At 47.5% G+C, this 27,364-nt stretch overlaps 1 protein-coding gene across 1 annotated transcript in view; it reads left to right on the top strand.

Annotated features, from left to right (window-relative positions):
* The window catches only part of LOC144766785 (dynein axonemal intermediate chain 4-like), a 335,338-nt gene that overhangs the window by 170,134 nt on the left and 137,840 nt on the right, over positions 1–27,364 (top strand). Inside the window, exon 9 of the mRNA XM_078650516.1 lies at positions 14,490–14,555. Coding sequence (XP_078506642.1) covers positions 14,490–14,555 — 66 coding nt within the window. The remainder of the gene's footprint in view (positions 1–14,489; positions 14,556–27,364) is intronic.

Genomic DNA, 27,364 nt, shown 5'->3' with positions numbered 1-27,364 from the left:
TCCACCCATGCCGACGTTTAGAGATTGTGTTTTTATCCTCCAGAAAGGATTTTCTTCTTGCTGCCGCGTTGACTGCTCTGCTAATACTTGCTTTGTCTGCCCTCATTTCCCATACTGTTTCTAAATCAAGTTCTGCCAAACAGGTTTTCAAATACCTTCCCCAGGTACTCGGTGTTTCCTTGTCCACCTGATACTTGATTTCTTCCCAGCATAGACTGTCCATGGTGTCTGGGTCAGCGGAGCGAAATTTTTGGCAAAGCTTCACAAAGCCGCTCATGCTCCGGAATTTCTGATGTTGAAGGCCGAATTCGAGCCGCACTTGTGATGGGGAGGCAGATTTTGGCAGATTGAAGACAGCCTTCTAGTTCTTATTCTGAAGGTCATTTAGTACGTCAGCCTCCTTGCCGCACCAGGTGACTAAGCCATAAGACAGGGTGGGCAAGATTTGAGCAGCCATAACCTTGAAGAGGTGGTTGTAATTCGGGCAATCCATTTTTGTTTTTAATATTCAATATGCAAAAATTAGCGATTGCGCTTTGACTTTTATAGCTAATTTGTGCTTCTTGTGTGTTAAGTCTTGCCCTGTTGTGATACCAAGGTATTTATAGGACCCTTGCTCTTCCACCTTTGCACCATTCGCCGTCCATTTGAACTTGATTTTTTTTGGATCCACTAAGCGAACAACTTTTGTTTTTGCTTTATTTAATTCCAATTTTTCCCGGTTCAAATAGGATGCTAATTGATTTATTGCTCTTTGTAGGCCTATTGGTGTTTGGCTTAGCACTACTATGTCATCCGCGTATTGTAATATATTGATGGGCTTGTTGGCCATGATCGGTGGGTGACATTCTGGAGCTTCCATAACTTTGCTAATGTCCGAGAGGAACAGGTTGAATATGCTTGGTGCTAACACGCATCCTTGTTTTAAGCCTTGTTGCGTGGGAATACTCGAGGTTGTACTGCATCCATCGCCTAATTTCACTCTTGCCCATGTGTTGTTGTGAAGGGCGACTATTGCTTTTAATAATTGACTCGGCAGTCCCCATGTGTTTAGCTTTACCCACAGGTGCTCTCTGCTCACTCGGTCTAAAGCTGATTTTATGTCAAAGAAACATGCGTATAACCGTGTTCCTTTATTTACTGCTTTTTCTGTTAAAAGCAACAAAATTGCCACATTTGTTAAGGTTCCCATCCCTTGCCTGAATCCTGTTTGGAACTTAGGAATTATGTTAGTGTCGTCCATCCAGTCTCGTAACTGTGCTAGAAGGCAAGAAGCGTAAAGTTTGGCCTCCACATCAATTAAGGATATCAACCTATAGTTCGCTGGGTTGCCATGGTCTCCCTGTTTACAAATCGGGTGAATTATATTCCCTTTCCAGGAGACAGGGACGTCTGTGGGTGCGTATATGTGATTGAAAAGAGGCGTTAGGATCTCTGACCAGAAGTCTGGGTCGTTCTTAAACTGCGCGTTGGGCAGCCCATTTGGACCCGCTGCTCCTTCTGTCTTTAATTTTAATATTATGCCCCGCAATTGTTTTTTGGTGATTAGTTGATTTAGATCTTTGCCCCAATCTCTTGTTCCCAGTCTTCATTTTCTCTGTTATCCGAACTCGGGTTTCTTTTTCCTTTCCCCACTTCTGACTCTAACCCCCGGGAACCTTCGATGGTGCTTAGGTCTATGTTGCTGTACAAGTTTCGCACGTGTTGAACCCACGTTTCTTCTCCAATCCCTGCCTCTTGTTGAAGACTTAATCCTTTATTCAGATAATTTATAATGCCCCAGAAGCCCCTACTATTTGGCAATTTACCTGTGCACAATAATTTATTCCAGATGGTTTCCTTATGTGTAGTCTTGGCAATCCTCAACATCTTCCTATATACATTCCTTACTTCCGTTAGTTTGCTTTTATTTGGGCTTATTCCCATTCTTTTTGCCTGCGCCTGTAATCTAACCTCTCTTGTGACCCTTCTCTTTTGATCTCGTAGGTCCGCATTAAACCATGGCTCCTTCCTGGTGTTTATTCTTCTTTGATTACCTGACGATGCTGGAAAATTATGAATAAGGTCCTGGGCCAACTGTTCCCAGTTGATTACACAATCTTCCTCTAACTAAGGCCCCAATTTACTGACATTTTTTTTTAAACAGATTTTTATTAAGTTTTAGTCAAACATCATACAATCATTCATCATATGCGGATTTTCATCAACTTGGCTCTTTTCAGGACAAAAATCAACATTGGTCCGCATCCCCTGTCCCTATTCGAACCACCCTCCCCCTCTACCCCCACCCCACGTGCCAGTGTCCTTCCTACTGTCTCTGCTAGAGAATGGTATAAACCCTTGTGCAGCAGCGCCCAACTCCTCCTGGGACATCCACATTTGTGGCCCTCAGCTGTGTAACGACCTTGAATAAGTGCAGAACATAGCATGTGATCCTAGCGGTCCTTTGTTCCTTCCAACATAAGTACGGACACCATCACATGCACAAGGTTGCTTGGGCCTAGGTGGTCTCACCTCCCATGTGTACCCCCGCAGTCCCTGCCCTAGTCTACAGCTCCTGACTCGCCAATGCATCCATCTCATCACCCCCACTAGCTTCCACTGCTGATTGTAGGTCCGCCACCAGCACACCCCACGCCCTGGCCGCATCTAGCGCTTTGTCGTTAGAAGTGCGTCTGGCTAGCTGTAGTCTAAGAGTCCCTTCACTAGTTGCCCATTGTTGGAAACCCCCCCGCCACCTCAGAAAGCTGGGCCCCCCCCTGGACTTCCAGTGCATAGTGAGCTCCCTCTTGACCATAATCAACCCCAGGTCAAAGAATTTACTTGTAATTTTTGTGGCTGGTGTGTGTGGGAACCATAGCAAGAGACAAGTCCCCATGCTTACGTCAACCTGACGCCCTGTGACCTCATTCAAACATGCCACAACATCGGTCCAGTATGCACCCAGCCCTGCGCAGGACCAAAACATATGACCAAAGTCAGCGCCCTCCACGTTACATCGGGGGCACACTGAGTGAGCTCCCCCAAAGACCTGCTGGATTTTAACCGGCGTCAAATAAGCCCTGTGGAGCGTAAAATATTGGACCAACTGAAACCGAACCTTGCGTGTGCCCTTCCAGGCCCGCCGTACGAGCTGCGTCCAGGTCGCCTCCGGTATCTGTCGGCCGAGGTCTCCCTCCCAACGTTCTCTCAACCGATCTAGGAGCGGCGGATCCTCCAATGCTAATTTCCTGTACAGGCAGGTAATAGCCTTGAAAGTGCCAGCGGCCATCGTGACATACTGGCAGCCCAACGACGTAGGGGGTTCTGCCAAACCCATCTTTCAGTGTTTCTGGATTCCCGACTTCAAAGCCGCATGTAACAAAAAGTCGCCCCTCGGCAAATCAAAGGCACTCTGCAGTTCGTGGGATGGCAACAAGGTACCATCTCTATATAGGTCTCCTATCATGTGGACCCCACGCTCCTCCCAGTCGGCCAGTGCCGACCAATCCCCGCCATGCGGGAGGGCGGTGCACATGCCCAGAGGGATCTCCGGGGCATACGGGGTGGTAAATCCCGCCCGTTTCTGGCTGCGTAGTCAACATTGGCGAAGGGTGCGTTCCTCGAGAGTGAGCTGATCCAGCCAAAGCTTCTCTTGGAGCACTATAAAGGACAAGACATGGCGCTGAATAATCCTATCCTGTGGACCTCTAAACTCCCGTGCCACCGCCTGCGTGAGCCATTGAAGCTGCGCCGCCAGATAGTACCACTCAAAATCTGGCACCGCCAGACCTCCTTCCTCCCGCGATCTGAGCAAGGTGTTCAATGCTACACGTCTCCTGCCGGAGTCCCAGATGAACCCTATCACCATCGACCGCAGCATCCTGAAGAAGGAGATCGGAATCCACACTGGTAGCGTGCGGAAAAAAATAAAGCAGCCGCGGGAGGGCCACCATATTCAACAACGCTATTCGTCCGGCTACGGACAGCGGAAGGGTACGCCAAAACCCCATACTGCCTCTAATGCCCCTCAACGCTCTGCCCACATTCCCCTCATAGAGGAGCGAGTGGGTGTGATAAATATAGACACCGAGGTACGGTAAGCACTCCGACTCCCAACGCAGTCCCTCCAGCACTGCAGGCCGGGCGCAACGTGACGTCAGTGGGAATAAACAAGTCTTGGACCAGTTAACATGCAGCCCCGACAATTCGCCAAACTCCCTAAGGAGGGTCCACGCTCCCCGTACCGAGGTCTCCACGTCGGCCAGATATAGTAAGAGGTCGTCGGCATACAAGGAGATGTAATGCGGCTCACCGCGCAGTAACACCCCCCCATAATATCGACGCTGCCAGGGGCTCGATTGCCAGCGTGAAGAGGAGCGGGGACAAGGAGCAACCCTGCCGGGTGCCTCTTTCCACCGGGCATGCCGCAGATATTGAACGGCCCATACGAACCCTGGCGGTAGCGGAGTTATACAGCAGCTGCGTCCAACGGACGAAATCATCCCCTAACCCGAACCGACGAAGCACGCAAAACAAATACGACCACTCCACGCTGTCGAATGCCTTTTCGATATCCACCGACAGCACTGCCGCGCCTGGTGGACCCTCCCCCTCAACGTCCATGGCCCGTATCAGTCGTCGTATGCACGTCGAAGTGTTCCGCGTGGGGGATGAAGCCCGACTGATCCGGGTGCACCAGCGTACGCATATGCACGGACAGCCGCGTGGCCAAGATCCTACTCAGTACCTTATAGTCCACAGTGAGCATCGAGAGCGGGCGATAAGCCGTCCCCGTGGTAGACAATCCGCCCTTCTTCAACAACGGCACTATGATCGCCTCTCTGGCCGATGGCGGTAACCTGCCCAGTTCCCAGGCCTCGCCATACACCTGATGTAATTCAGGTGCCAGGAGGTCAATGTACGAGGCGTAAAATTCCACCGGCAAACCGTCAGCCCCCGGCGTCTTCTTCCTGGCCATGTGTTTAACCGCTGCTCTAATCTCTCCCAAGGAAATAGCAGCACCCAGTGCGTTCCCCTGTTCTGAGTCTAACTGCGGTAACTGCGCCTCCTCCAAGAAGGTATCCAGCTCAGCCGGAGGTGCTGTCAGCCTGCGCCGGTAGAGCTCCGTGTAATAGCCCAGAAACTGGTTGTTGATCTCTTTCTGCGAATGAACCAAGTCCCCTGAGGGCGTAGCCAGTGACAGTATCGGCGTGCCCCTAGTATGCGGGTTGGCCAGCCACGCCAACAACGTACCCACCCGAACTCTCTCTGTGTGCGCCCGGACCATGTACTCTCTATAATCAAGGCAGCGAAGCCTCTCAACATGAGTGGCCACCCGTTCCCGAGCCGCTAGCACTTCCTCCCTACTGCCCCCCGCTGTATGACTGGTCTTCTCCGCCTGCCGCAGTGAGGCCTCCTCCCGGTCAATATCGCCTAGCAACGTCCGACGCGCCCCCGCTGTGGATGAGAGGCACACACCCCGTATCACCACTTCCCAATTTACTCACATAATCCCTTGCTGTGTCCTGTATACTTTTCAACCCCCTTCTCGCCATTTTAGTTTTTTTAGGTTGAACTTTTCGGCTTGTTGTATAAGAGAGTTCAATCTATGTGCCGAAGTGAGAGAGATGTTCATTCTCGTTATTTGGGGGAAGTGATCGCTTTCTATGCGTTGATTAATCTGAAATATTTCGATACTGGGAAGTAACTCATTACTAGTGATTGTGAAGTCTATTGTTGAGTGAGCCTTGCCACTCAAGTATGTGACAGCTGCTGGAGTTATAAGTCGAAATTAGTACTGATGAAATGGCCAGATGATTGACATTTGGGCAATTAAACTTTTTGGCCATAATTAGAGATGAGTGAGTGATATCAAAAAATAGTTTTTTGTGGTATGTGGACTTACTCCCATCGAAATTATGTTGCCGGACTTTCCCCATCTGTATGTCTCCCTGGGATTGCAAAATGCAACACAGAAGGTACTGGCAGGGAACCACAAAACTAAGCAGAATGGAGATGCAGTAGTATTGTGGGAATCCACCATAAAAATCGTAATGTAATCCAGGACACCGGGCGAAGGCTGTAAAGCAAAAAAATCGTAATGTAATCCAGGACACCGGGCGAAGGCTGTAAAGCAAAAAAAGGAACAAGGAAGCAGGTAGCAAAATCGAGGTGTGCCACAGTAGCCATTATGGCTTCATTTTCACCTTTCGAACCGCCTTCTTACAGCTACCCATAAAGCTGCTCTTCCACAGTAAAAGCAAAAATGGTCCAGAGAAAGGCGGCACTAATGGATAATGTTGGTAGGGAGAAAGCCGAATTTGCACGGGCAGGACACAGGCTTGCTGTATGCTTTGGTGAACTAACCTGAGTGAAATGTCCTAGAGTTGGTTTCATTCTTGTAAGGACACAAATCACAAGAGTAAGATATTTTCAGGGGCAAACTCTCTAAGCCTTCCCTTTGTCTCCCATGACTCCTCCGTGTATAGAAAGTCAGATCTGTGTGTGAATATGTGATAGGGTCAGGTGCAATCAGTTGTACTACATTGAGGAGGCACACCAACACTCAACTTGTAGCCGGATTGCAAGTGGCCCTTAAATTCTGATAGGTTTGGTAACAGGACATCCTGGGCTGACTGAAATTTCAAGTTTTAAAAGCAGCCAAAATCTTCAAGCAGCCAAAATCTCCATTTGAAAGACCCAGAGTTAAAATGAGGAAATCGGCAGGGAAACACTGATTTCTGCACGGTATTTTCCAACAACGTGAATTCCCAAGTCCGTAATTATAAGGACTCCCTTTAACAGTCATCCTGGGGCAGGAAAATAACATGGGATTTTCTTGTAATCTGTCCCTAAATAGAGATAGTAGATTAGGAGGCAACTGAATTGAGAAAGGTAGCTGTTTGACTGAAGATCTGCCTTAGCCCATTAATTCATAGCAAGCAAGACACCAGTAAGGCAACACAAAATGTCTGGGTATTTGTTGAGGATGAAAAATCCCGGTCTTGTGCCCATGAGTAGCCGTCTATGTTACCCAAAAGGCCGTTTTAACAGTTACACATCATTCATGCAGTGTTGCTCAAATAGCACTGTTCAAGACTACATTCCTAGTGTGGGATAGTCAAGATAAATATTTGCTTATATATTTCCTCAGTTTCTGTTATTCTGAAAGCATTAAAATGGCCAGGCTTCACCTGGCTAGTTGAAATAAGCTAGTTGATTGGTATTTCAAGACGATGTAATCAGATTAATATGATTGCCGTATGTTGATAAATGATGTAAGGTTTAGGTCTCATTATGAGTTTGGCAGACAGGGTACTTCACCACTAATGGGGTGGATTACCTTGTCCGTCAAACTCTCAGTCCTCCAACTGTATTTGACATCTGGTGAGCTGTTAGGTTCCTGCTGTGAAGGCACAGTGATCACCTCACTGCCTCGTGCCCAACCCTAAATCAGGTCCTTAGGCATTCCACTGTTCTCCTTTTTATGACACAGGAAACGTGTTGATGGCTGTAGCTAAATCAGTGCATTAAACGGCTGATTGCATCTTGATTTGGGCACATTTCTTATTTTAGACACACATCACTGCAGCCTAGTCAATATTAATGCTCCAATAATTCCAATGAGCTAGCAGTGGGAGCTATCGACCCCACCAGGATTATAAAATCCACAAGCACTGCTTTGGTGTTTTTCTTCTGGGTACTTTACTCTCAAATGCTGGTGAAATCTAGAGAAAATAAACAATAACACGTCCCCTCCGTGTTGTTTCTGTAAAGCTTGTAATTAGGAGTAGTTCCTCGAAACCTTGGAATTACTGATGCCTGCATTATCAGTAACTCCTGGCATGGAAGGAATACCAGGCCAAATTCTGGATCACTTGTGATGGGCTCCACAGAAGATCGTGATGCAAAGGAACGTTACAAAATGCTCAAGTTCAATGTTTTAAACATACAATGCAGATAGCTTTGCAAGGCTTTGCTACATTCTGAGTTGATTTATTTCTTACCATTGACTGGTCACTGTATGTATCAGATTAGGAATTTTTATTGCAAATGTTGCACACAGCATCAGTTTTTTTTCAGGCCAAAGTGCTGACTCTTCAGCAGTCATATCAGAGGCATTGCAATTTATATCTTGAGCAGGATAAACACTGTATAGGAGTAGTAGGTGCCATGGAATCTATCCCATCTCTGTGTTTTTATGCAGGACCAGAGCATCATTTGTGCTGGAGATTGAAGGTGGTGTGCATTAGTACTCATTTGTGGAGTCTTGGACTCATTCTGCATCAGGTATTGACCTTAAGCAAGTGATAGGAGGCCAGAAAACTGTTACAATGGTGTGAGAAAGTGCCATCTTTCTTGCATGGTATGCCCCCACTTTTTTCTGAACTGCTGATGTGCTTTGACTGAGTGTGCCCTCGGCTCCTGCCAACCAGGTACCCAGGGCCTGTGTTCCTTCCCTAAAAACTGTGTTGAAATAAAACCCATTTGGCATCTCTGGCCACCTAACAGCCCCTAGTAAATGGTACCCTAGGTACCCAGGGCATGGTGAGCAGAGAAGACCCCTAAGGGCTGCAGCACTTATTGTGCCATCCTTAGGGGTCCTGTACCTTGGTACCCACACACTGCCTTTGCAGGGTGAGTGCCTAGGTACAGAACTAAACAAACAGTCGACATGGCACGCATCCCTGTGTGCCATGCCCACAGACCCACTGCCCTTTTCATACATCAGTCACCCCTCTAGCTTGGTGCCACATGCCAGTGGTGTGGGCACAGGTGCATGAGCCCTGTGCCCCTACTGTACCCAGGGCCATTCCTGGGCACTGTAAGTGCAGTGATGCCATTAAGAGTATATGGTGCTGGGAGGTTGTCATTACGAACTCCACACCACCATAATGGCTACACTGAAGACTGACAAGTTTGGTACCAAACGTCTCAACACATTAAACCCACACTGAGGCCAGTGTGAGATTTAATGTAAAATGCACCGGAGGGCATCTTAGAGATGCCCCCTGAAAACCTAACCTACAATCCACTTCTGGCTGAGTGGCTGCAGAGGCTGCCACACAGCAGACATGTTGCTGGACCCCTGGGTAGGAGAGCCCCGCTCTCCTGGGTCTGCAACAATGCACATCCTGGACGAGGTGCTAGGTCTCCTCCCCCAGGATGGGCAGGGGGAAGCTTCAAAGGCATACCACCTCTGTGAGCTTCTCCAGACCATTTGCTGTACCCAGCAACCAGTCCCCAACCGTCCTTACCTCCACTCTGGTGGGAAGACTTGCAGGAAAAACTACGTCAGGAAGGGGGGGGTGCCAGCCTGTGCCAACCCCACCCCTCAGGTGGGGGAGGCGAGGTGAAGCACGACCCCGGGCCCCGGCCATCTTGTAGATGGGGAGCCCTGCCTAATCCCAGCTAGGCTCCTGCCCCCCTCCTACAGGAGAGGAGCAGGCTAGGGGCTGTACTCACCCCAGGACAGGGACCCATTGGTCCCTGTCCTTGCCCTAGCTGTAACGCCCTTAAATTTAGTATTTAGGGGCTCCCTGAACCTTCCTTCCTCGGATCCCGATATCAAAAAGAAGAAAGAAGATGAAGAAGAAGAAGACCCGCCGCGCAGCTGCTAACAACAGGACAACAACAACTGACTTGGCCCCAGCCCTACCGGACTGTTGATCCTGGAACCTGCTCCTGCCTAATCCCGGCTACCTCCGCGGACAGCAACCTTGGGACACCCAGAGGACCTGCCTGCCTTGACCCTCTCGAAGATTGGGACTCCCATCAGCAGAGGCTCTGCTGCAACAACCCACCTGGTGCTCACCAGGAAGCTCCGGACCAGCCCACTCTGCACCAGCCGAGCCCGGGCCGGGCCTACCCGAACCAAGACCACGACGCGTCTCCCCGGCGACTGGGACTTGAAGTCCAGTGCCCAAAGACCCTCCTCAACGAACCAGCCGACGCCTGCAGATTCAGAACCAGGGGCCACCCCAACCGCGACCAGCCGAGGGTAAGCTTTTCCGACCCCCAAAGCCACCCCGGCGCCCCGCGGCCCCCTGTGCCTCCCTGTGGGGTACCTACCTGTGCTCCAGCATACCAACTTACCTCTCGAAGTGCTGATCGCCCCTTTGAGTCTCCGTCCCCGAGCCTGCAGCCTTTGTTCCCTCTTCAAGATCCTCCTTGGATAACATTGAGCGCACGATGTCTCAAAAGCACCCTGCACCCAGCCGCCCGAGTGCCGCTGGCTGTGACCCCTTTGTCCTATCCTACTTCCCTCCTTGCCCTGACCAAGTGACCAGGAGCCAAGCTCCCAGAGCCGCGTGGCCTGCTAGCCAGCAGCCACCAACCGAAGGCCCCCTTTCCCTCATTGGATATCATTGGGCCTACCTACCTCTGCACCCGGCCGCCCCTGTGGGACTGAACTAACTGTACTCATCAGACCCTGGGGGACTCCTGAGTCTATACCCAGAACCTTAACTTCACCAACCAAGTACTCACCTGGAAACCGGTAACTCACTTACCTGCCATTGGATAACATTGACCCATTTTGACTCGAAGATTTTCGAAGTGTGAAGTTTTGAAAACTGAAAATATTCCTATAAAATCAGCCTAAGTCCGAAATCCAAAGTACTCACCTGTTATCAGGGGAGAAGCCGGTACTGTACCTTTCAGCCGAGTACTGAACAGTAAAAGTAATCCCTCGCGGGTTTACTAGTAATCTGTATTTTCTCCATAGGAACCCATTGTCTGCTTTTCTATGAAAATTCTTCTAAGTGTCTACTTTTGAAAACTGCAAATATTCTTTAAAAATCGTACAAAATACTGAAATGCAATTACCTACCTGTTTTGAGTAACGCGATCATACTTTACCTGCAACCTGAATTTCTTCCCATTGAATAACATTGTCAGATTTACATTGAAAAGTTTCAAAGTGTGAACTTTTAAAACAGCTTTATATTCATGAAAATTCATCACAGTAACTAAAACGTTTTTGCTAATCTGGTTTCAGCTTAGACCCCAGGACTGAATCTAAGACATGGTCCTGGAACTACCAAAGTAATCCATAAAGTAATCAACTGTACTTATCTGTGAAAAACCCATTGAGCTCAATGCTAGAGTGTGTTTCAGAATGTGTTGCTTACTATCTATCCTGTAATTATTGTGTGCACAAACTTTATTGGTCCTTTGCAAAGTATTTACATGAGAGTACTAATAACTTGAAAAGTATATTTTTATAACTGTTGGTTCTAAAAATGAAACAACTATATCTGAGGATAAAACAACACTTGGCCTGGAGTTCAGTTCTTGAGTGTGTGAAACCTTTTGCTGACTGAGGGCGTACAACAAATGCTTTACACTGTCCTCTGGTACTGCCTTACTGGTCGACCAAGCTACCACTTTGGAGAGTAAGGTCAGTTCTGACTTTAACCTCTGTTATACCTCTGGGGTTGGTGGACTCTATACATACTGTACTTCATTCTAGTCCAGTATATACAGAGGCACTTTCTCACAAATGGGAAAAATCAGGAATGAAAAAGAACCTGCATGAGAAAGACAGAGACAGAAAGTGTAGAGAGGGTGATAAAGGAAGCATTAGATGCAGTCAAAACTAGGCTTCCATGGTATTTGTCAATCCCAGTATTGGGCAGTCCCGGCAACAGGCTCCTAAGAAAAAGTGTGGGACTGCACTCTTTCATAGTTAAGGACTGACCAAGAGGATATGTTTCAATTGTAGAGGGAAGAAAAGCCCCACTCGTCTCTTGACCAGCAACTATTAGGCTTGTTAGGGCTTAGGGTGGGACAACAGATTTGGAAACTTTGTTCAGCTATAAACCCAGAGTAGGCTTGTATTTTTTGCTTAGAGAGCTTGGGGGAAGCACAGAGGTAAACATGTTCCTGCTTAAAGCAATGTTTACTTCTGTTTGTGCTCTTCCATTGCAACCACTGAGGTCAGAGATTGCAAGGGGGTGTCATGGGTACCAAGTGCCAGATATACAAAGCGTCTTTTAATTTGGCAAATGAGCCGATTCTGCGAATCAATCCATTTGCACCCACAAACAATAATTTTGGTATGTATGAAACCTAAACTGCAATTCTGTAACAGGTTATTGAATCGCAATTTGGGTTTGTGACAATATACCGATTTGGTATTTGGAAGGGGCTAATTTAAGCGTCCCTTCCAAATACCGAATCAAAATGAAATTCATTAATGTTTTGAGACCAAATTTCGATCTCAAAACATTGATATTACCGACTACAAACATCTTGTGGTAACCCATTTTCAAATGGGAAGAAGTCCCCTAGGGACCCTTTTCCCCTAGTGAATGTTAAAAAAAGCTTTGTTTAAGAAGAGGCACTGTGCCTCCTTAAACAAACAAAAAAGAAACGTTTGTTTTAAAACGCAGGGAAACAGACTTCATTTAATAAAAATAAGTTGCTTTTTAAAAAGCAATCACAAACATTTTTGTCTGCTGATCCCAAGAAACCACCTTCCATGTGATGGCTGCAAATCATAGTGGAGCAACAAAAAAGTGATCAATGGTTTGCTTGAATTCATCTCAGCCACTGGTGATTTCTCGGGCCGCATCCAAGTCCATCGTTATTTTTCACACCATTCCACCTCAGTTTGGACTCAGCCCTATGTAAATCAGTCTTGACCCTGCTCCAAAGGGAACAGCCCAGCCCGAACTTCCGGACCAGTTCCTCCTTGAACCAGAACTCAAGCAACCAACGACCGGTTTTGCCCTAATTAGGTCTCATCAGCCAGGTATACCTTGGCTCTTTTGACATAGTGTGCACAGGACTCATGTCTGGGCATACCTGTCCCACTGAGAGCAACATACTAAAAGTGATTAAAGGAATGCTTGGCTTAATCTCAGCCACTGGTAATTACCCAGGTGCATCCCAGTCCATCATTATTTTTACTGCCACCTCAGTTTGGATCCAGACATATAAGCAAATCACTCCTAACCCTGCTCCAATGGGAACACTCCAACGTGAACTACCAGTCCATGTCCTCCCTGAATTCATAGTGGGTCGCAATTTTTGACCTACCTCAATAATATTCATGAGGTAGGTCGAATTGCAACCTATTTCGAATCCGTAATTTGCGAACCGCCTTTTTAGTTCAAAGGTCGTTTCACAAATTACAACACTGGTTGCAAAAACACTGGTTGCAGATTGCAACCAGTATTTAGCAAACCGTTATAAATACATCTTGCCCCACATTGCAAGCAGTCAGTCGCAGCAACTAATCTGGTGACTCTTAAAAACGCTCCATGTCACTGCATATCAGCATTTTGTCTACCTTTAAAATATATCTTGTCAAAGTGACTTTTTTAAAATATTGAGTGCAGGCGGTGTTCATAGGCATATAGAATACTGAGAACTGATACCCACCCACCTATTGTGTTTGCCATGTCCTGATTCCTGAATTCCATGTGGCATAGTCGCAAGGTATTTTTAAATTCACCATACAGCATAGATTTGTTTTTTTCTCCCTAAGCTCTGCCGTACTGTAATTATCTTAAACTCTTTTTTATCTTGTTTTTTATCATTTTTACCTTTAAAAAACTAGAAACATTGGTGAAATGTTCTTTGTCCATTTAAAGATCCAGTGTGGTCACCTTATTAAATTGTAATATTGTTGAAAATTAAGTTATCCTAGTATTTGTAATATTTACTTTTCATGGTCTACACTGACCGAAATAAAAGTTTATTGGAAAGGAATGGAATTTCTAATAGGTTAGGATTTTATCTTATGTAGGGTCTTAGCCGAATTAATAGAAATTTACAATCATATTTATCCATTTTTATACTTTTTCATCAATATTTTAATTTTATTTTCTGTTTCTCTTTTAGATTTTTGTTTTTATTCTTTTAACAAATATAGTCTTTATTATTCTACAGGTGAACAGTGCCAAAGTACCATCTAAATCTAGACAGTGTATAAATAGTCTTTATTAATAAAATAATGGCAAGGAATTATGTACCGTACTTCCTGCATATTGAATAGTCTTAGGTGGTTGGGAAACTCAAATTTTGCGTCTGGCTTTGGATTCAAAGCACCATAGTCTGAAGCCACCCATGGTAAGCAAGCTTCCATGGCACCAAGACTCTCCAGCACAAGGGAGAAGGTATTCCAGACTCTGTGCCTGTTCAGTCCTTTATCTTTCTGCTGAGACTGCCATCAGGCACTGCTAATTTTTGTGTCAGTGGTGATGGTGGTTTTGTGGGAAACAGTTGAGGATATATGTAAAAATCAGAAGGAAACACCCATAAGCAATAAAAAGAATGAGTCATGGTGGAAGGAGGTGGAAGAGACTCATTTGCGCAAGGGTCTGTAACCGAGACTAGGAAAACCATATTTCAGAAGACCTTTGAGGATAACTGAAATACTATTGCACTGTAATGGATGAAATACATCAAATTGAAAAAAGCAAATGCCGACACCTTGCATTTATGTTAAGGCTCCTGTAGAGTTGACTGTAAGCTCTGATTTTCCTCTTCTTTTTCAGATCTGGGATCCTGATACTGGTGAGGTGATTCAAGAGATTCCAGATGACTTCCGAGGACATTCACGGGTCAGTATTTCTTGAGTGAATTATAAACCTGATGTGGTGTTTCAAGAGCTAGAGAAGAGATAGAGAAGAAAGGAACGTCGAAACCTGTGGCTGCCAGCCAATATGGATATTGGGACAGGGTCCACGAGAAATGTAACCTGTCACCTTTGAGTTTGGAGCAGATGGGCATAATTTCTAACATATTACAACATAGCTCCAGTCCCTCTGAGGGATAAACGACACATTATAACTTCACGTGTGATGGAATGACCATGAACAATTTATGCTTTTCAACTGGTGAAGATTGTGTACCATGTTCTGAAACTGATTCCCTCATCTCCTTAGAAGAGTGATGTATAACCTTGGCTGAAAGGCCCGTCAGCCAGTGTAGATCCCAAGCTTGTATTCACAGTGTAAATAACAGCAAAGGGCCTGTAAGACTTCAAAAGAAGATGAGCATAAAACCTCCTAGCATCGCCGCTAACATCCGTGCAGCGCTGACTGTGTGGGGTACAGTGGTGGTCGCAGGCAAGCCTGGTGACCGATCAATTGAAATTTGAGCCGCTCAGGGTCAAGCTGAGATAGAGGGGGCAACGCAGACCCACAGGCCATGAGGAGGAGGTGGCGCACTCCTGAGAGGTGCGGAGAACGAGGCTCGGCGGACAGACTGGTTGAGAGAGGAAGAGCGCTGGTCCGCTGATGACGAGTGGCGAGGTGTGGGCCACCCGGTAGCAATTGCTGAGGCCTGGTGCCAGAGGCCTGGGAGATCCTGACGGGGAGTGGATACCTTTCTCTTCCCCCCACCTGGTCTTTTCCCCCTCTCGTACCTTCTTCCTCTCCAGTCCCCCTCACTCTCCCAATCCACTAGGTACGGTGCTGCTTCTTGTCGGGACACATGGCCGAGAGAGGATCTGAGGAGCCAGCGACTGAGTGGAGGTTCCCGCCGAAGTCAGATAGGTGAGGTGTCTGGTGGCTCCCTGTGTGCAAGCTTGGGGGAGGTAACCACATGGGTCTGCTAATTGTCCGTGCCCCCCCCCCCCCGAGGGAGGCTTGGACATTGCTGGCCCAAGGGGCTGAAGCAACACACAGTTCTTGTGTGCAGCCGCAGATTTAAACCAGAAACGTGGAAGGTACAACAAATTAAATTGGGCCCTGAGGGTTATATAATTGGGGCACAGCTCTCACCACTCGAACTCCCCCCCCGATGAGCCAGGTAGGGTGAAGATCTACTGGCCAGGCTGAGTGTTGCAGGGACTTGTGGCCTGCTGGCATGGTCGGGTTACCTTGGTGGTAAGCGGTTCCCACAGAAGAGCCGGTTGGCATCGTGGATTTATTGGGAGTCCCCAGAACTGAGACAGGTTTCCATTCAGTGGATGCTACACCAGTGAGAAGCTCCAGGGAAGCAGTGGGACGCCCTGCCTATCTCCTGATTTTTCAGGTCAATGGTCCGAAATTGTTGAGGCCAAACCCATGCAATCCAATAAGCTCGAGAGGTATGCTCTTCTGATGTCCGCCAAGGGAGCAATGCTGGCCCCCCCACTCAGATAAGGGAAGAATCCATGCAACGCAAAATAATGGTAGCAATAATGGACCTAAGATGGACATTGTGACCCAAGTTAGATACAGTCTCCACAGATGTGAACATACTCAGAACAGATGTCAGCAACATTGCAGACAAGGTGAAGATGGCGGATTCTCAAATCAACAGTCTTCAATCCATGACAAACCACTTGGAGGAGCAGGTCCAGGCTCTCTCCAAAAACATTGCGATACTTACAGCGAAAGTCGCCGACCAGGAGGGCAGGTCTAGGTGTAATAACATCAGGGTTGTGGGGGTCCTGAAAGAAACTGAAGAGCCTAGTGTGGACCTGTTCCTGGAAGATGTGATACTTAACACGCTCTGCCTGAAGAGAAATTCTAAAATCTTCCCATTATTGCCAGAATATTTACCTATAAGGATTGAGACGCAATCCTGCAGGCAGCTGGAGCCCATGGTGGCCCATTTATCAAAAATGTGAGTATTCGGTAATTCACAGACTTCACCTTGCAGGTCCAGAGATTTGGTTTGGAAGCAGTGAAACAAGCCCTACGTGAAAAAGTAATCAAATATATGATGCTCTACCCAGCCAAGCTACGGGTCATCAGCGACGGCAAAACATGGCATTTCAATACTCCTAAGGAGTCCTGGGATTGGGTGGAGGGATGGCGTCCTGCTCATTGAAGAGGAACAGGACCTAAAGAACTCGGGATCTGGGGGGAGAGGCTACACTCCATCAGAAGGACCCCTGTCGACCGTTAATCTTCGGATCAGCTGGTGGACATGTTAGTATAATCCTGTTAGACTATGCTTATCGATCTGTTGACTCTGGCTAGTCCGGTTATTGGATTGGTGATGTCTGACTTACCAAAGGGTCCCTTGTGGTTTGGCTCTATGAACCAGAATATATAATTGCTGGACAATACCCCAAAGTCGGACGCTGGCAATAGATTATTGAAACACGATCCTTTAATTATTTAGTCTTGTTTATTCATATATTATTCATATATGTTTCACATTGGTTTCACATTGGTATGTGCTGCTCGCCCCATATATGTTATGTACTGGGCAACAGACTCTGGAAGTTAGGGGTTGGGCCAGTTCTAGTTCACAAGGCAGGGTAGCAGGAAGGGGGGTGGTTGGGGGTTTCTCGAAGGCATGCTATATTTGTTTAGTTTTTTGTTCATGTTATTGATGCATCATTACCGACTTACTCTGGCAGGTGGACTGGGGAAAAGTGGAAATGTCCTGGGGCATTGGTTGCCCAAGCAGAGATAGAGCTATCCCTGTTGGGGAGCAATTCCATTACTACATGCCCTGCACTACAATAACACAGCTGCTCTGAGACTTAAATATTTTATCTGATAGAGCCTTCTAGCTGCATATTCCTTACCTTTGAATTTCCCAGCCGTCAAGCTGGATCCGGAAACTTTTGCTGAGCAGTACCCTTGCGCGCGCCGTTGGGTGGCTCCATTCAGCTCCGCGTGGCATTGTCGGTGTCGGTTATGACGTGGTGCCTATATAGGCACCAACCAGGCACACTTAAATCAGTTATTTTCTTTCTGCTCCAGTTAAGTACCGATTTCAGGAGGAGCTGCCCCTCTGTCGCTTTTTACAGTTTTTTTTGTACTTTTGGCATATTCTGTAGATTTTTCCAACTTTGTGCACAAGGGTGTCTACGAGGAAACAGGTTTTAAGCTGTGCGGTGCTTGCCACTACATGATGTCGGTTACCGACTCCCACTTCGTCTGTTTCCGGTGTCTCGAGTGCGACCGCGACTTGAAGTTGTGCTCGGACTGCGGAGCCATGGCCCGAAGGCCTTGAGGGACTGGGCGATGAAGTTCCTCACGGCTTGGCAGTCGACACCGTCGAGCAAGACTCCGCAGAGGTTCTGGTCCCCATTGAGGAAGAGGAGGTTGTGTTACTGCTCCTGGAGTACTTAGTCCTCTTCATCCCACTCAAGGTCCTCGGGACACTTAGGACGGAGGCACAAGAAGAAGTCCAAGCGGACTGCATCTTCCTTCTGCTGTCATCCGTTGATGAGAGAGGTAAGGAGCACTGACGCTCTAGGCACAGTTCCTCAGAGCTGTAGCCTGGGTTGACTTTGTGCCTCCCTTCCTTTCCAGGAGCCGAAGCGACCCCCGCTCAGATAAAATATTTTTACAAGGCCATGCGTCGTGTATTTGAGCGGGCCAACCCGGCTGGTGAGCCCTCGGGCCCCACGGTGTCGAAGAGGTCGCATCGGGTTTGACCCTTTCAGCTGCAGCCATGATGTTGGTGGATCCATCCAGGATCTGGGTCGACGCTGGTCGAGCCAACACAACCGCCGACATTGGACCCAAAGTCGGTGCCGCCAGTGCCCACCTGCGCTGCCAGCCAATCTTCATCCCCAATGACACAGAGTTGAAACAACACCGATTCCGACGTCGATTGAAACCAGGGTTTCTATGTTGTCGCCTGAGCACTTTGAGGATGGGCTAGGCTTGGGAGAGGAATGGGAGGGGTCTATGGATCCTGTGAAACACCAGGATGATTCTGCGGAGCAGTTAGACTGGTATGTGCAACTTGCGGATACCAGTGGATGAGACACTTCTCCAGATACTAGCATGCTCTCTCTGCCAACAGTGACAACGGAGGAGTGGACATCCTATGCCATGGTGGTAAAAAGGGCAGCTCAGGGCCTTGGACTAGAGTTACCCTCGGTGCATGTCAGGACTTATCTCCTGACCGAAGTGCTGCAACCCATGGCTTCCATTTCCAAACTCCTTTTGCCCTCTAGTGAGGCACTTATAGAAGTCCTTCTAGGCATGTGGTCCAAGCCTAGCACAGGTGCCACTGTGAACAGGAGGGTTGCAAGCCACCCAGCACCAGGTGACCCAAAGTCCCTCAGCCAACACCCCACCCCAGACAGTTTGGTGGTGTAGGCCGTCTGCTTCCCAGGGCGTGTTACCTTTCACCCCTCCGGACAGGGAATACAAGAGGTTGGATGCCTTTGGGAAGAAATAGTTTTCTTTCTCCAGCCGGGCATTGTGGTTAGAGAATACTTCATGCTTATTGGGCTGTTTCTCCCACTCCCTTATGAAAACGGATGCACAAGTGCTGCCACAAGTCTCGTAGGAGGCCCATGCTGTGTTCTCCCAAGTGGTCAAGAGTGGGAGAGATGCAGCAAAATTCACCATTCAGTGTGGCCTAGATACGATTGAATCGCTGGGCAGATCAGTTTCAGTGACTGTGGCCTTAAGGCGCCACGCCTGGCTTAGGACAACTGGCTTCTCAGGCCATGTCCAGGCCAATCTGATGGACATGCTCTTTGATGGAACCCGCCTTTTTGGGGAAAAGGCAGATGCGGTTCTGGTAAGTTTCACGGACTCTCGAGCTACGGCCAGATCCTTGGACCTCTCCTCTACTCCTTGTGGCCAGTCTTCCTTTCGTTGTAATGGAATGGGTTTCCAGCCGCAGCAGCCCTATCCCAGCCATCTTCTTGCACAGACTGCCTAAGCTGTGGGAGGACATGGACGTGGTGCACTCAGATCCAGGAATGGAGGCTAGAAATCGCTGGACACCATGCCCCGGGCAGCCGCAGCCTCCAAGCACTCCTAGCCTCAGTCTGCAAGACCACACTACCCCAGTTGGCAGGAGAATTTGTCACCACCTCCCCTACTGGAGATCCATAACATTGGACAAGTGGGTCTTGCAGATCATTCAGGAGGGCTATTCTCTGCCTTTCCTTTTTTTTCCTCCTCCCACTCTGCCAAGTCAGGAACGGCTGATGGAGGATCATCTGAAGTTACTGCAGGGGGAAATTACAGCTCTCTTGGCCAAAGGAGCTATAGAAAGGGTCCGGTTTCAGAAGTAGGCAGTGGTTATTCCTGCTACTTTCTGATTCCGAAGAACACCAAAGGGCTGCAGCCCATTTTAGATCTTCGGACTGTCCATCTCTGCCTCAAGAAGGAGAAGTTCAAGATGCTCACTCTAGCTCAGGTCTTGTCTGCCCTAGACCAAGAAGACTGGATGGCAGTGTTGGACCTGCAGGATGCGTATTTCACATCCCCATCCTGCCGAGCCACAGGCGTTACTTTCAGAGCTGTCATCTGTGTACTCACATTGATAAAACTGATGTTACTATTGTACTATGTTAATGAATCATTGAGATATGTATTTAGTTAGTCATGAAGGAATGACTTGATTGAACAACATATAAACATGAAAGATATGAAAAAATATTCATCAATGAAAACTGAAATTACAAAATCATTGAGAAACTCGAACATTATTTGCAATGTGCGTTTTTTTGTATGCAAGTAGTTGAATGTGTTCAAGAAAACACTTGTGTAAGAAAGTGTAAGCAGATTCCCCCAAGCTGTGCACTTGGTTAGGTCTTGACAGTGTGTCTTGTACCTTCATTCTTTGTTACTTTCAGAGTACCATGCTCCCCTTCGGCCTTACCAGGGCCCCTCTGGTGGTCACCAAGGTTGATGGCAGGGGTCACAGCTCATCTGCGCAGGTTAAGGGTGTCAGTGTCCCCTACCTCGACGACTGGCTGTTGAAGGCATCATCGCCCCAGGTAGTTGTCTCCCACCTTCAGACTACAGCGGACCTCCTGCTTTCACTGGAATTCTCTATAAACGTGCCAAAGTCTCACCTGACTCTTTCTCAGATGCTCCCTTTCATCGGAGCAGTTCTGGACACAGTGCAGTTTCAGGCTTATCCTTCGGAGCAGCGAGTCCAGAATATTCAGGTTATGATTCTGATGTTGTGGTCTCTATCCTGGATATTGGTGAGACTGACTCTGATGCTGTTGGGCCTCATGGCCTCCTGCATCCTACGGGTAAAGCAGGCCTGGTGGTGTATGCAGGCTGTGCAGTGGGACTGAAGTTCCAGTGGGCACAGCATTGAGGGAATCTCACTGATATGATCCAGATTTCGGAAGGAACTGCGAGAGATCTGCAGTGGTGGTTGACAAACCGTGATTGGGTCAACAGCAGACCCCACTTCCTTCCCCAACCAGAATTCACAGTGGTGACAGATGTGTCACTTCTAGGATGGGGTAGCCATCTGGGAGAGGTGGAGATCAGGGGACACTGGTCTCCGCAGAGTCAGGGCTCCACATAATTCTGTTGGAGCTCCGAACGATTCAATTGGCATTGAAAGCATTTCTTCCCTCGGTCATGGGGAAGCTAGCACTGGTGTTCACGGACAACACCACCGCCATGTGGTACTGCAACAAGCAGAGCGGGTGTGGCCGTGGACCATTTGTCGAGAGGCCCTGCGTCTCTGGACATGGCTGGAACAGCAGCGCATAACCCTGTTGGTTCAACACATGGCAGATTCTTTGAATGCCAAGGTGGACAAACTCAGCTGTCGATGCCTGGTGGATCACGAATGCCGTCTCCAGTCGGAGGTGGCACAAGGTTTCTTTCAGCAGTGGGGTGGACCTTGGTTAGATGTATTTGCCTCCAAAGAGAATGCGCAGTGTCAGCAGTACTGCACGCTGGAGTTTCCAAGGCGGCTATCGCTCGACTACGCCTTTCTTCGTGATTGGAGCTCAGGCCTGCTGTACGCCTTTCTGCCCATACCACTACTGTCCAGGGTTCTGAAGAATATCAGGAGCAACTGGGCCCAAGTCATTCTTGTGGCTCCAGAATGGGCAAGGAGAGTCTGGTATCCAGAGCTTCTAAAGATGAGCATCGATCCTCGGATTAGGCTGCCCTTTCGGGAGGATCTTCTGTCGCAGCAGCAGGGGAGGGTTCTCCACCCAAACCAGTCAACTCTCGACTACATGCATTGCGGTTGAGCGGCGGCAGTTGATGGCTTTTGACCTTCCTTCCGAGGTTTGTAATGCTATTTTGGCCGCCAGGCAGCCCTCCTCTAAGAAGGTATACGCCTATGGTTGGCAGAAATTTGTATTATACTATACAGAAAGGTTTATTTCTGCTTCTATTTCTACTGCCCTTCTATTCATTTTAACCCCTGCCCACCAGGGCTCTGCTTTGGGAACTCTCAAGGGTTATCTCACTGCTCTGTCTGCTTTTTTGCGGCTGCCAGACCAACCCACTCTCTTGAAGTCTCCTATTGTACATAGATTTTCTAAAAGAGCTGGCTGACTTGTTTCCACCCTATCCCTTTGTTTTGCCACATCCATGCCCGATCCATGCCCTTATATAGGTACAATTCACATTGCCCTAATATAGGCATAGAAATCATTCCCTTATTTAGACATAGCCCATGCAGACCAAATACAGGCATGACTGCTTCCACCCGTGCAAAACGATTTGGAAAATCGGCTTAAGCAGTAAGGGACCTTCCCCTTGCTTGAATATTGATTTGTCCAAGAAATCATGTACTTTACAAAGAACTACTATTCCCTAGGGGTTCTTTCCTGACGTTATCATGCCCGACTTTACGTCAAACTAGACACCTTCAAGGTATAAATATGCCTTCACTTGCTCTAGGAAGACACGGTGGTTCGGAGCAGTTCGATTAACTACTTGCCCGACGCAGCTCGCTACAGCAAGTGCCGAAGGAAGCCGACCGTCCAGCTGATGCACTGATCGAGAAGCTGTCCTTTCTCTTGCTGAGAATCCAGCTCCAGTGATTCCAAGCTCCCCTTGCGGGGTGTTGGAAAATCGAGTCCCGAGACAGAGATACCAGACCTCCTTCATTCTAAACTAAGGTATGGAGCTGATTAGAACCTAAGAGAAATCTTGGATAGATTCTTGGCAAAGAAAACTAAAACCAGGCTACACAATACTTATTTCCTCCCTCGTACTAGACTTAGGTTAAGTACATTGGGGTAGGCGTATTTTAGAAGCACTAGTTGAGTATTTTTAGTCATTGTTATTTATGTATGTATTTTTATATGGCTGAGAAACTATACAATGCTCTTACAGTATTATTTTATAATATTGTTCTCGCTGTACGCATTATACTTTGCAACCTGCATTACGATTGTAGCAGTTCACTTTACCTGCATGAGAAAGAAGACTGTTCAATAAAACCTTTTATTGAAAATGCCTGTCTCTCTATTTCTCTGCACCTCTGTAAAAACGAAGTATGCACGATTGACTGAGTGAAATACTTATCTATTGTTTCCGCGACTCTAGAGATACATTTTTTATTCTTGGGAAACAAAGTTGTCATGTTTATGCGGTTGTCAGAAATTAATCCCTTCTTGTGATTTCGAGAAAGTTTCTAGTGACCTCTGAGCTAGCTGGCACTCCCTATTAAGTTTAATATATTCGATAGAGACCTAGTTGATCTCAGTCCTACGCCTAATCTATAGTATATATTATTCCAATGCGCAGAGCCTATTGGGAATATAGGAACTACACTACAGGACCTTAATTTGGTTCTCACTTACCTGATTTGTGCTCCATTTGAGCCTCTACACAATTGTCCCCTCCAGCTCTTGACTATCAAAACTGCCTTCTTGGTGGCAATTACAACAGCTCCAAGGGTGTGTGAGTTGCAGATGTTTTCTTGCTCACCTTCCTATCTAATGTCCTTTCCGGACAAAGTGATGCTTCACACCCGGGCTTCTTTTTTGCCAAATGTTTGACCCCATTCCATCTGGGTCAATCTATCATATTGCCTACCTTTTTTGCTCCTCTTCTTCCCTCTAAGGAAGAGGAGCGTCTCCACTGGCTGGACCCAAAAAGAGCATTGCGTTCTTCCTTGACCCTACAAAAGAGTTCCGGGAGGACGACCAATTCTTTGTGGGGTACGTGGGACCAAAGAAGGGAAGGGCAGTGCAGAAAAGGACCATCTCTCGCTGTGTCATTCTCTCCATTAAGATCTGCTATGCCCTGGCAAAGAAGCAACCCCCTGAGATAAAAAATGGGTGCATTTCCCCAGGGAAGAGGCTACAACTACAGCCTTGGCTCGGAGTGTACCAGTCCAAGACATCTGTCTGGCAGCAACGTGGGCATCATTGCACACATTTGCAAAACACTTCTGCCTGGTTGGTCAGGTCTACAGAGACAGGCACTTTTCCCGCTTGGTCCAGCAGAAGTTTCTTGTTTAAAGCATTGGTCCGCAGCCCACTGCTGGGATGATATGGCTTGGGTATCTAATTCAAAGGTAAGGGATCTGCAGTTAGAAGTCCCTATCAGATGAACAAGTTACTTACCTTCGGTAACGCATTATCTGGTAGAGACTCTATCTAGGTGCAGATTCCTTACAGCCCCACCCATGTCTCCCCGCTTTCTGGACTAATATTGTAGGGCAAGGTTACTCCCCCTTTCAGGGCTCTAGTTTAGCACATGCCTGCATCAGTTTCTTTGTGCCTCTGCGCTTCTGGCATAGAAAAACCGAAATTTACTGACATCCACATGCCTGGGTGGCGCCTAAAAAAGGCACCGCAACGTCATAACTGATGCTGCCGATGACGCGGAGCCAAATGGAGCTATCCAACATCCCGTTCAAGGGGTATTGCTCAGCAAAAGTTTCCGGATCCAGGCCTATACCTGGGAAATTCAAAGGTAAGGAATCTGCTGCTAGATAGAGTCTCTACCAGATAATGTGTTACCGAAGGTAAGTAACTCGTTCATCATGGAACGTTAACGGGCTGGGTCCTAAGATAAATTGTACCCTGGTCCTTCAGTATTTATGGAGACACGTCCCGAATGTGAAATACCTCCAAGAGACAAATCTGAAGGGCACATGTTACACGGCCCTAGCTAGGTTTGTATACACACTGATAGATCATTCAGGTTACACAATAGATTCAAGAGTGGTTATATTACTCAGAAAATCGGTTTCCTTTACAACTCATCGTTCTTGGAATGACCCACAGGGTAGATTTGTGGCAGTAACAGGAACATAGGAGGGTGGGATGATACATCTCTGCTCCCTATATATCCCCCCTGTGCATGCATGCAGGGACTCTGCCGGATGTTGGTGTACTACTCTTAGCTTTGCCGGCTGGAACACTAGTCCTGGGGGAGATGTTAACAATGTTATGGCTGCTGTCCTTGACAATGTTAGTTCAGCTGAGTTGGGTGGGGGCAGGGGTGTGCTTCCCTCGTTTGTAGAAGCAGTGCTGCTGGTCGACCTGTGTGACAACCAAATCCCTCCCTCAGGTACTTTACACACTAGTTATACCCGCTTGGACTAGCTCTTCATGCATACTCCATTGGCTGGGCTATTTCAAAATGCAACAATATCTGCGAGGGGTATCTCAGAACATTCACCCATGGGGGTACACTTACAGGGACCATCAATGTCCATCCCATTATTCCCCAGAATTGACACCTTGTAACTCCAAGACAGGGAAAAGAAGACTAAAATCAAAAATAGGACTACCCAATATTTTGAAGAGAATGAGGGATCAGTGGACACCCCCTGTATACTTTGGGAAGCCTGTTAGGTAAAGCTCTGTGACCAGGTCCTTGCCCTCATAGAATGTGAGACCATTCAATAAGAGGTTTTGGCCCTAGAGAAGAAAGCTGCGTTAGACAGGTCGGAAGGCCTGGCACATCAGCTGATGCTAAAGCAGGACGCTCTCTGCGCTCTTGCGGAACATAGGCCCAGATAGTATGCCCTGGCGACACAATGTTGCATGTATAATGTTGGCAACAAGGCTGGCAAACTCCTGGCCTGGTTGGGTCACAGAGACGAGACAGTTCTTGGGTGTTAGTGGTTCTGGTCATCAATGGGGTGATGTGGAGGACCAACATAGGTTTGGCCACCCAAGACAATTAACCGTGAAAAATGGAAAGAGGGAAAGAATTTCTGTATTGTCCTTATAATTGTTGCACATAAGCTGCAAGGTCCGTGAATAATTTAAATTGTGATCATGAGCGTTGTGCAGACATATGTGGTGCGTCGACGTTTCGAGCCTGAGAGTTGCCGTATTATGTGAAGTGCGTCAAGATGGGTCTTCTTCAGGAGAGGAGAGGGGGTAGGCAGCCAAATTGTATATTCTTGAGTATGTCTACAATAGTGAAGGGCTTCTCATTCAGGTAATGGCTTATGGTTCAAAGCTCTCAGTTCTCCACTGGGCAGGAGGAGCCTTAATGGTATCCTTTGGCAAACTTCCACCTGTTGGTTGGAGTCTCTTTAGAAGGCGAATCTAGTGATTTACGAGATCTGGCAGGGAAAGGCGTTCGTCCGGAGTGCCAGTATACATTAGCCGTACAAGCTGTATGATGCAAAATTAATAAAAGGATTCATTAAAGAAAAAAAGAATTCTATCTAGAACTCTGAAGAAAATACTAGTAAAAAAACGAACTCAAGGATTCTAACAAGAACATAGATAGCAGAAACAAGGGAATGAGGTGGGTAATGAGCACGCCAAAGACAAATTCATGAACTCCCTCCCAATGATTATTTTATTATTATTTTATTTTACAGATTTGTAGAGCGCGTGGCTGCCCATAGGCGTCCCAGCGCTGACAGACAAAAACCTAGTGAGAGATGTATTATGGGAACAGCCATGTTTTGAGTGCTCTACGGAATGCAAGAAGGTTAGATTGGGCTCTGAGGCTAGAAGGGAGCGAGTTCCAAAGTTTGGCTGCGTTGAGGGAGAACAGTCGGCCGCCTGAGCGGGCCTTTCTGATCCTGGGGATTGAGGCTAGATTACAGTTGGAGGAGCGGAGAGTTCTAGAGGTGATGTGGGGTGAAATGAGATTTTGGAGTATGGGGGGGGCCTTGCCGTGCATAATCTTGTGGGTCGTACAGAGAGCCTTGAATTGAATTCTCTCTTGAATGGGTAGCCAATGAAGGGCCTTCAAAGATGGTTTGGCGGAGCAGCGACGATGAGTACCTGTGAGAATGCGGGCTGCCGCATTCTGGGCCGTTTGGAGTTTTGCTAGAACTTTTTTGGGGGCCCCTAGGTATAAGGCATTGCCATAGTCCAAACGAGATAGTACAAGGCCGTGGATGAGGAGTTTGCGGGATTGAGTCGGAAGCAAGGGTAGAATTTTTCTTGCTGATCTTAGTAGACCGTGACAGGTTCCAGCAGTTTTCCGTGCTTGGGCTGAGAAGTTAAGTTCTTCATCTAACCAGATGCCCAGGCTCTTAATTTCTGGTTTAGACGCAGGGGGATGGCCCATGGCTGACGGCCATATGGAGATGGAGCTGTATAAAGATTTGTTGCCTAGAAACATGATCTCAGTTTTTTCGTTATTCAGCTTGAGATGGGAGCTACTCATCCATTTTGTAATTTCGGTCAAGCAAGTGTGCAGGTTGGGAATGGAGAGGTCTTGCTGGTTAAGAGAGACCACAAGTTGAGTGTCGTCGGCATATGTCAGGAGTTTGATGCCATATGGGGCGACGACCTTCTCGAGGGGGG

This window comes from Lissotriton helveticus, chromosome 7, assembly GCF_964261635.1.
Source record: "Lissotriton helveticus chromosome 7, aLisHel1.1, whole genome shotgun sequence".
Classification (NCBI taxonomy): domain Eukaryota; kingdom Metazoa; phylum Chordata; class Amphibia; order Caudata; family Salamandridae; genus Lissotriton; species Lissotriton helveticus.
The sequence above is the reverse complement of the archived record's forward strand: the minus strand, read 5'-3'. Positions and strand labels throughout refer to the sequence as shown.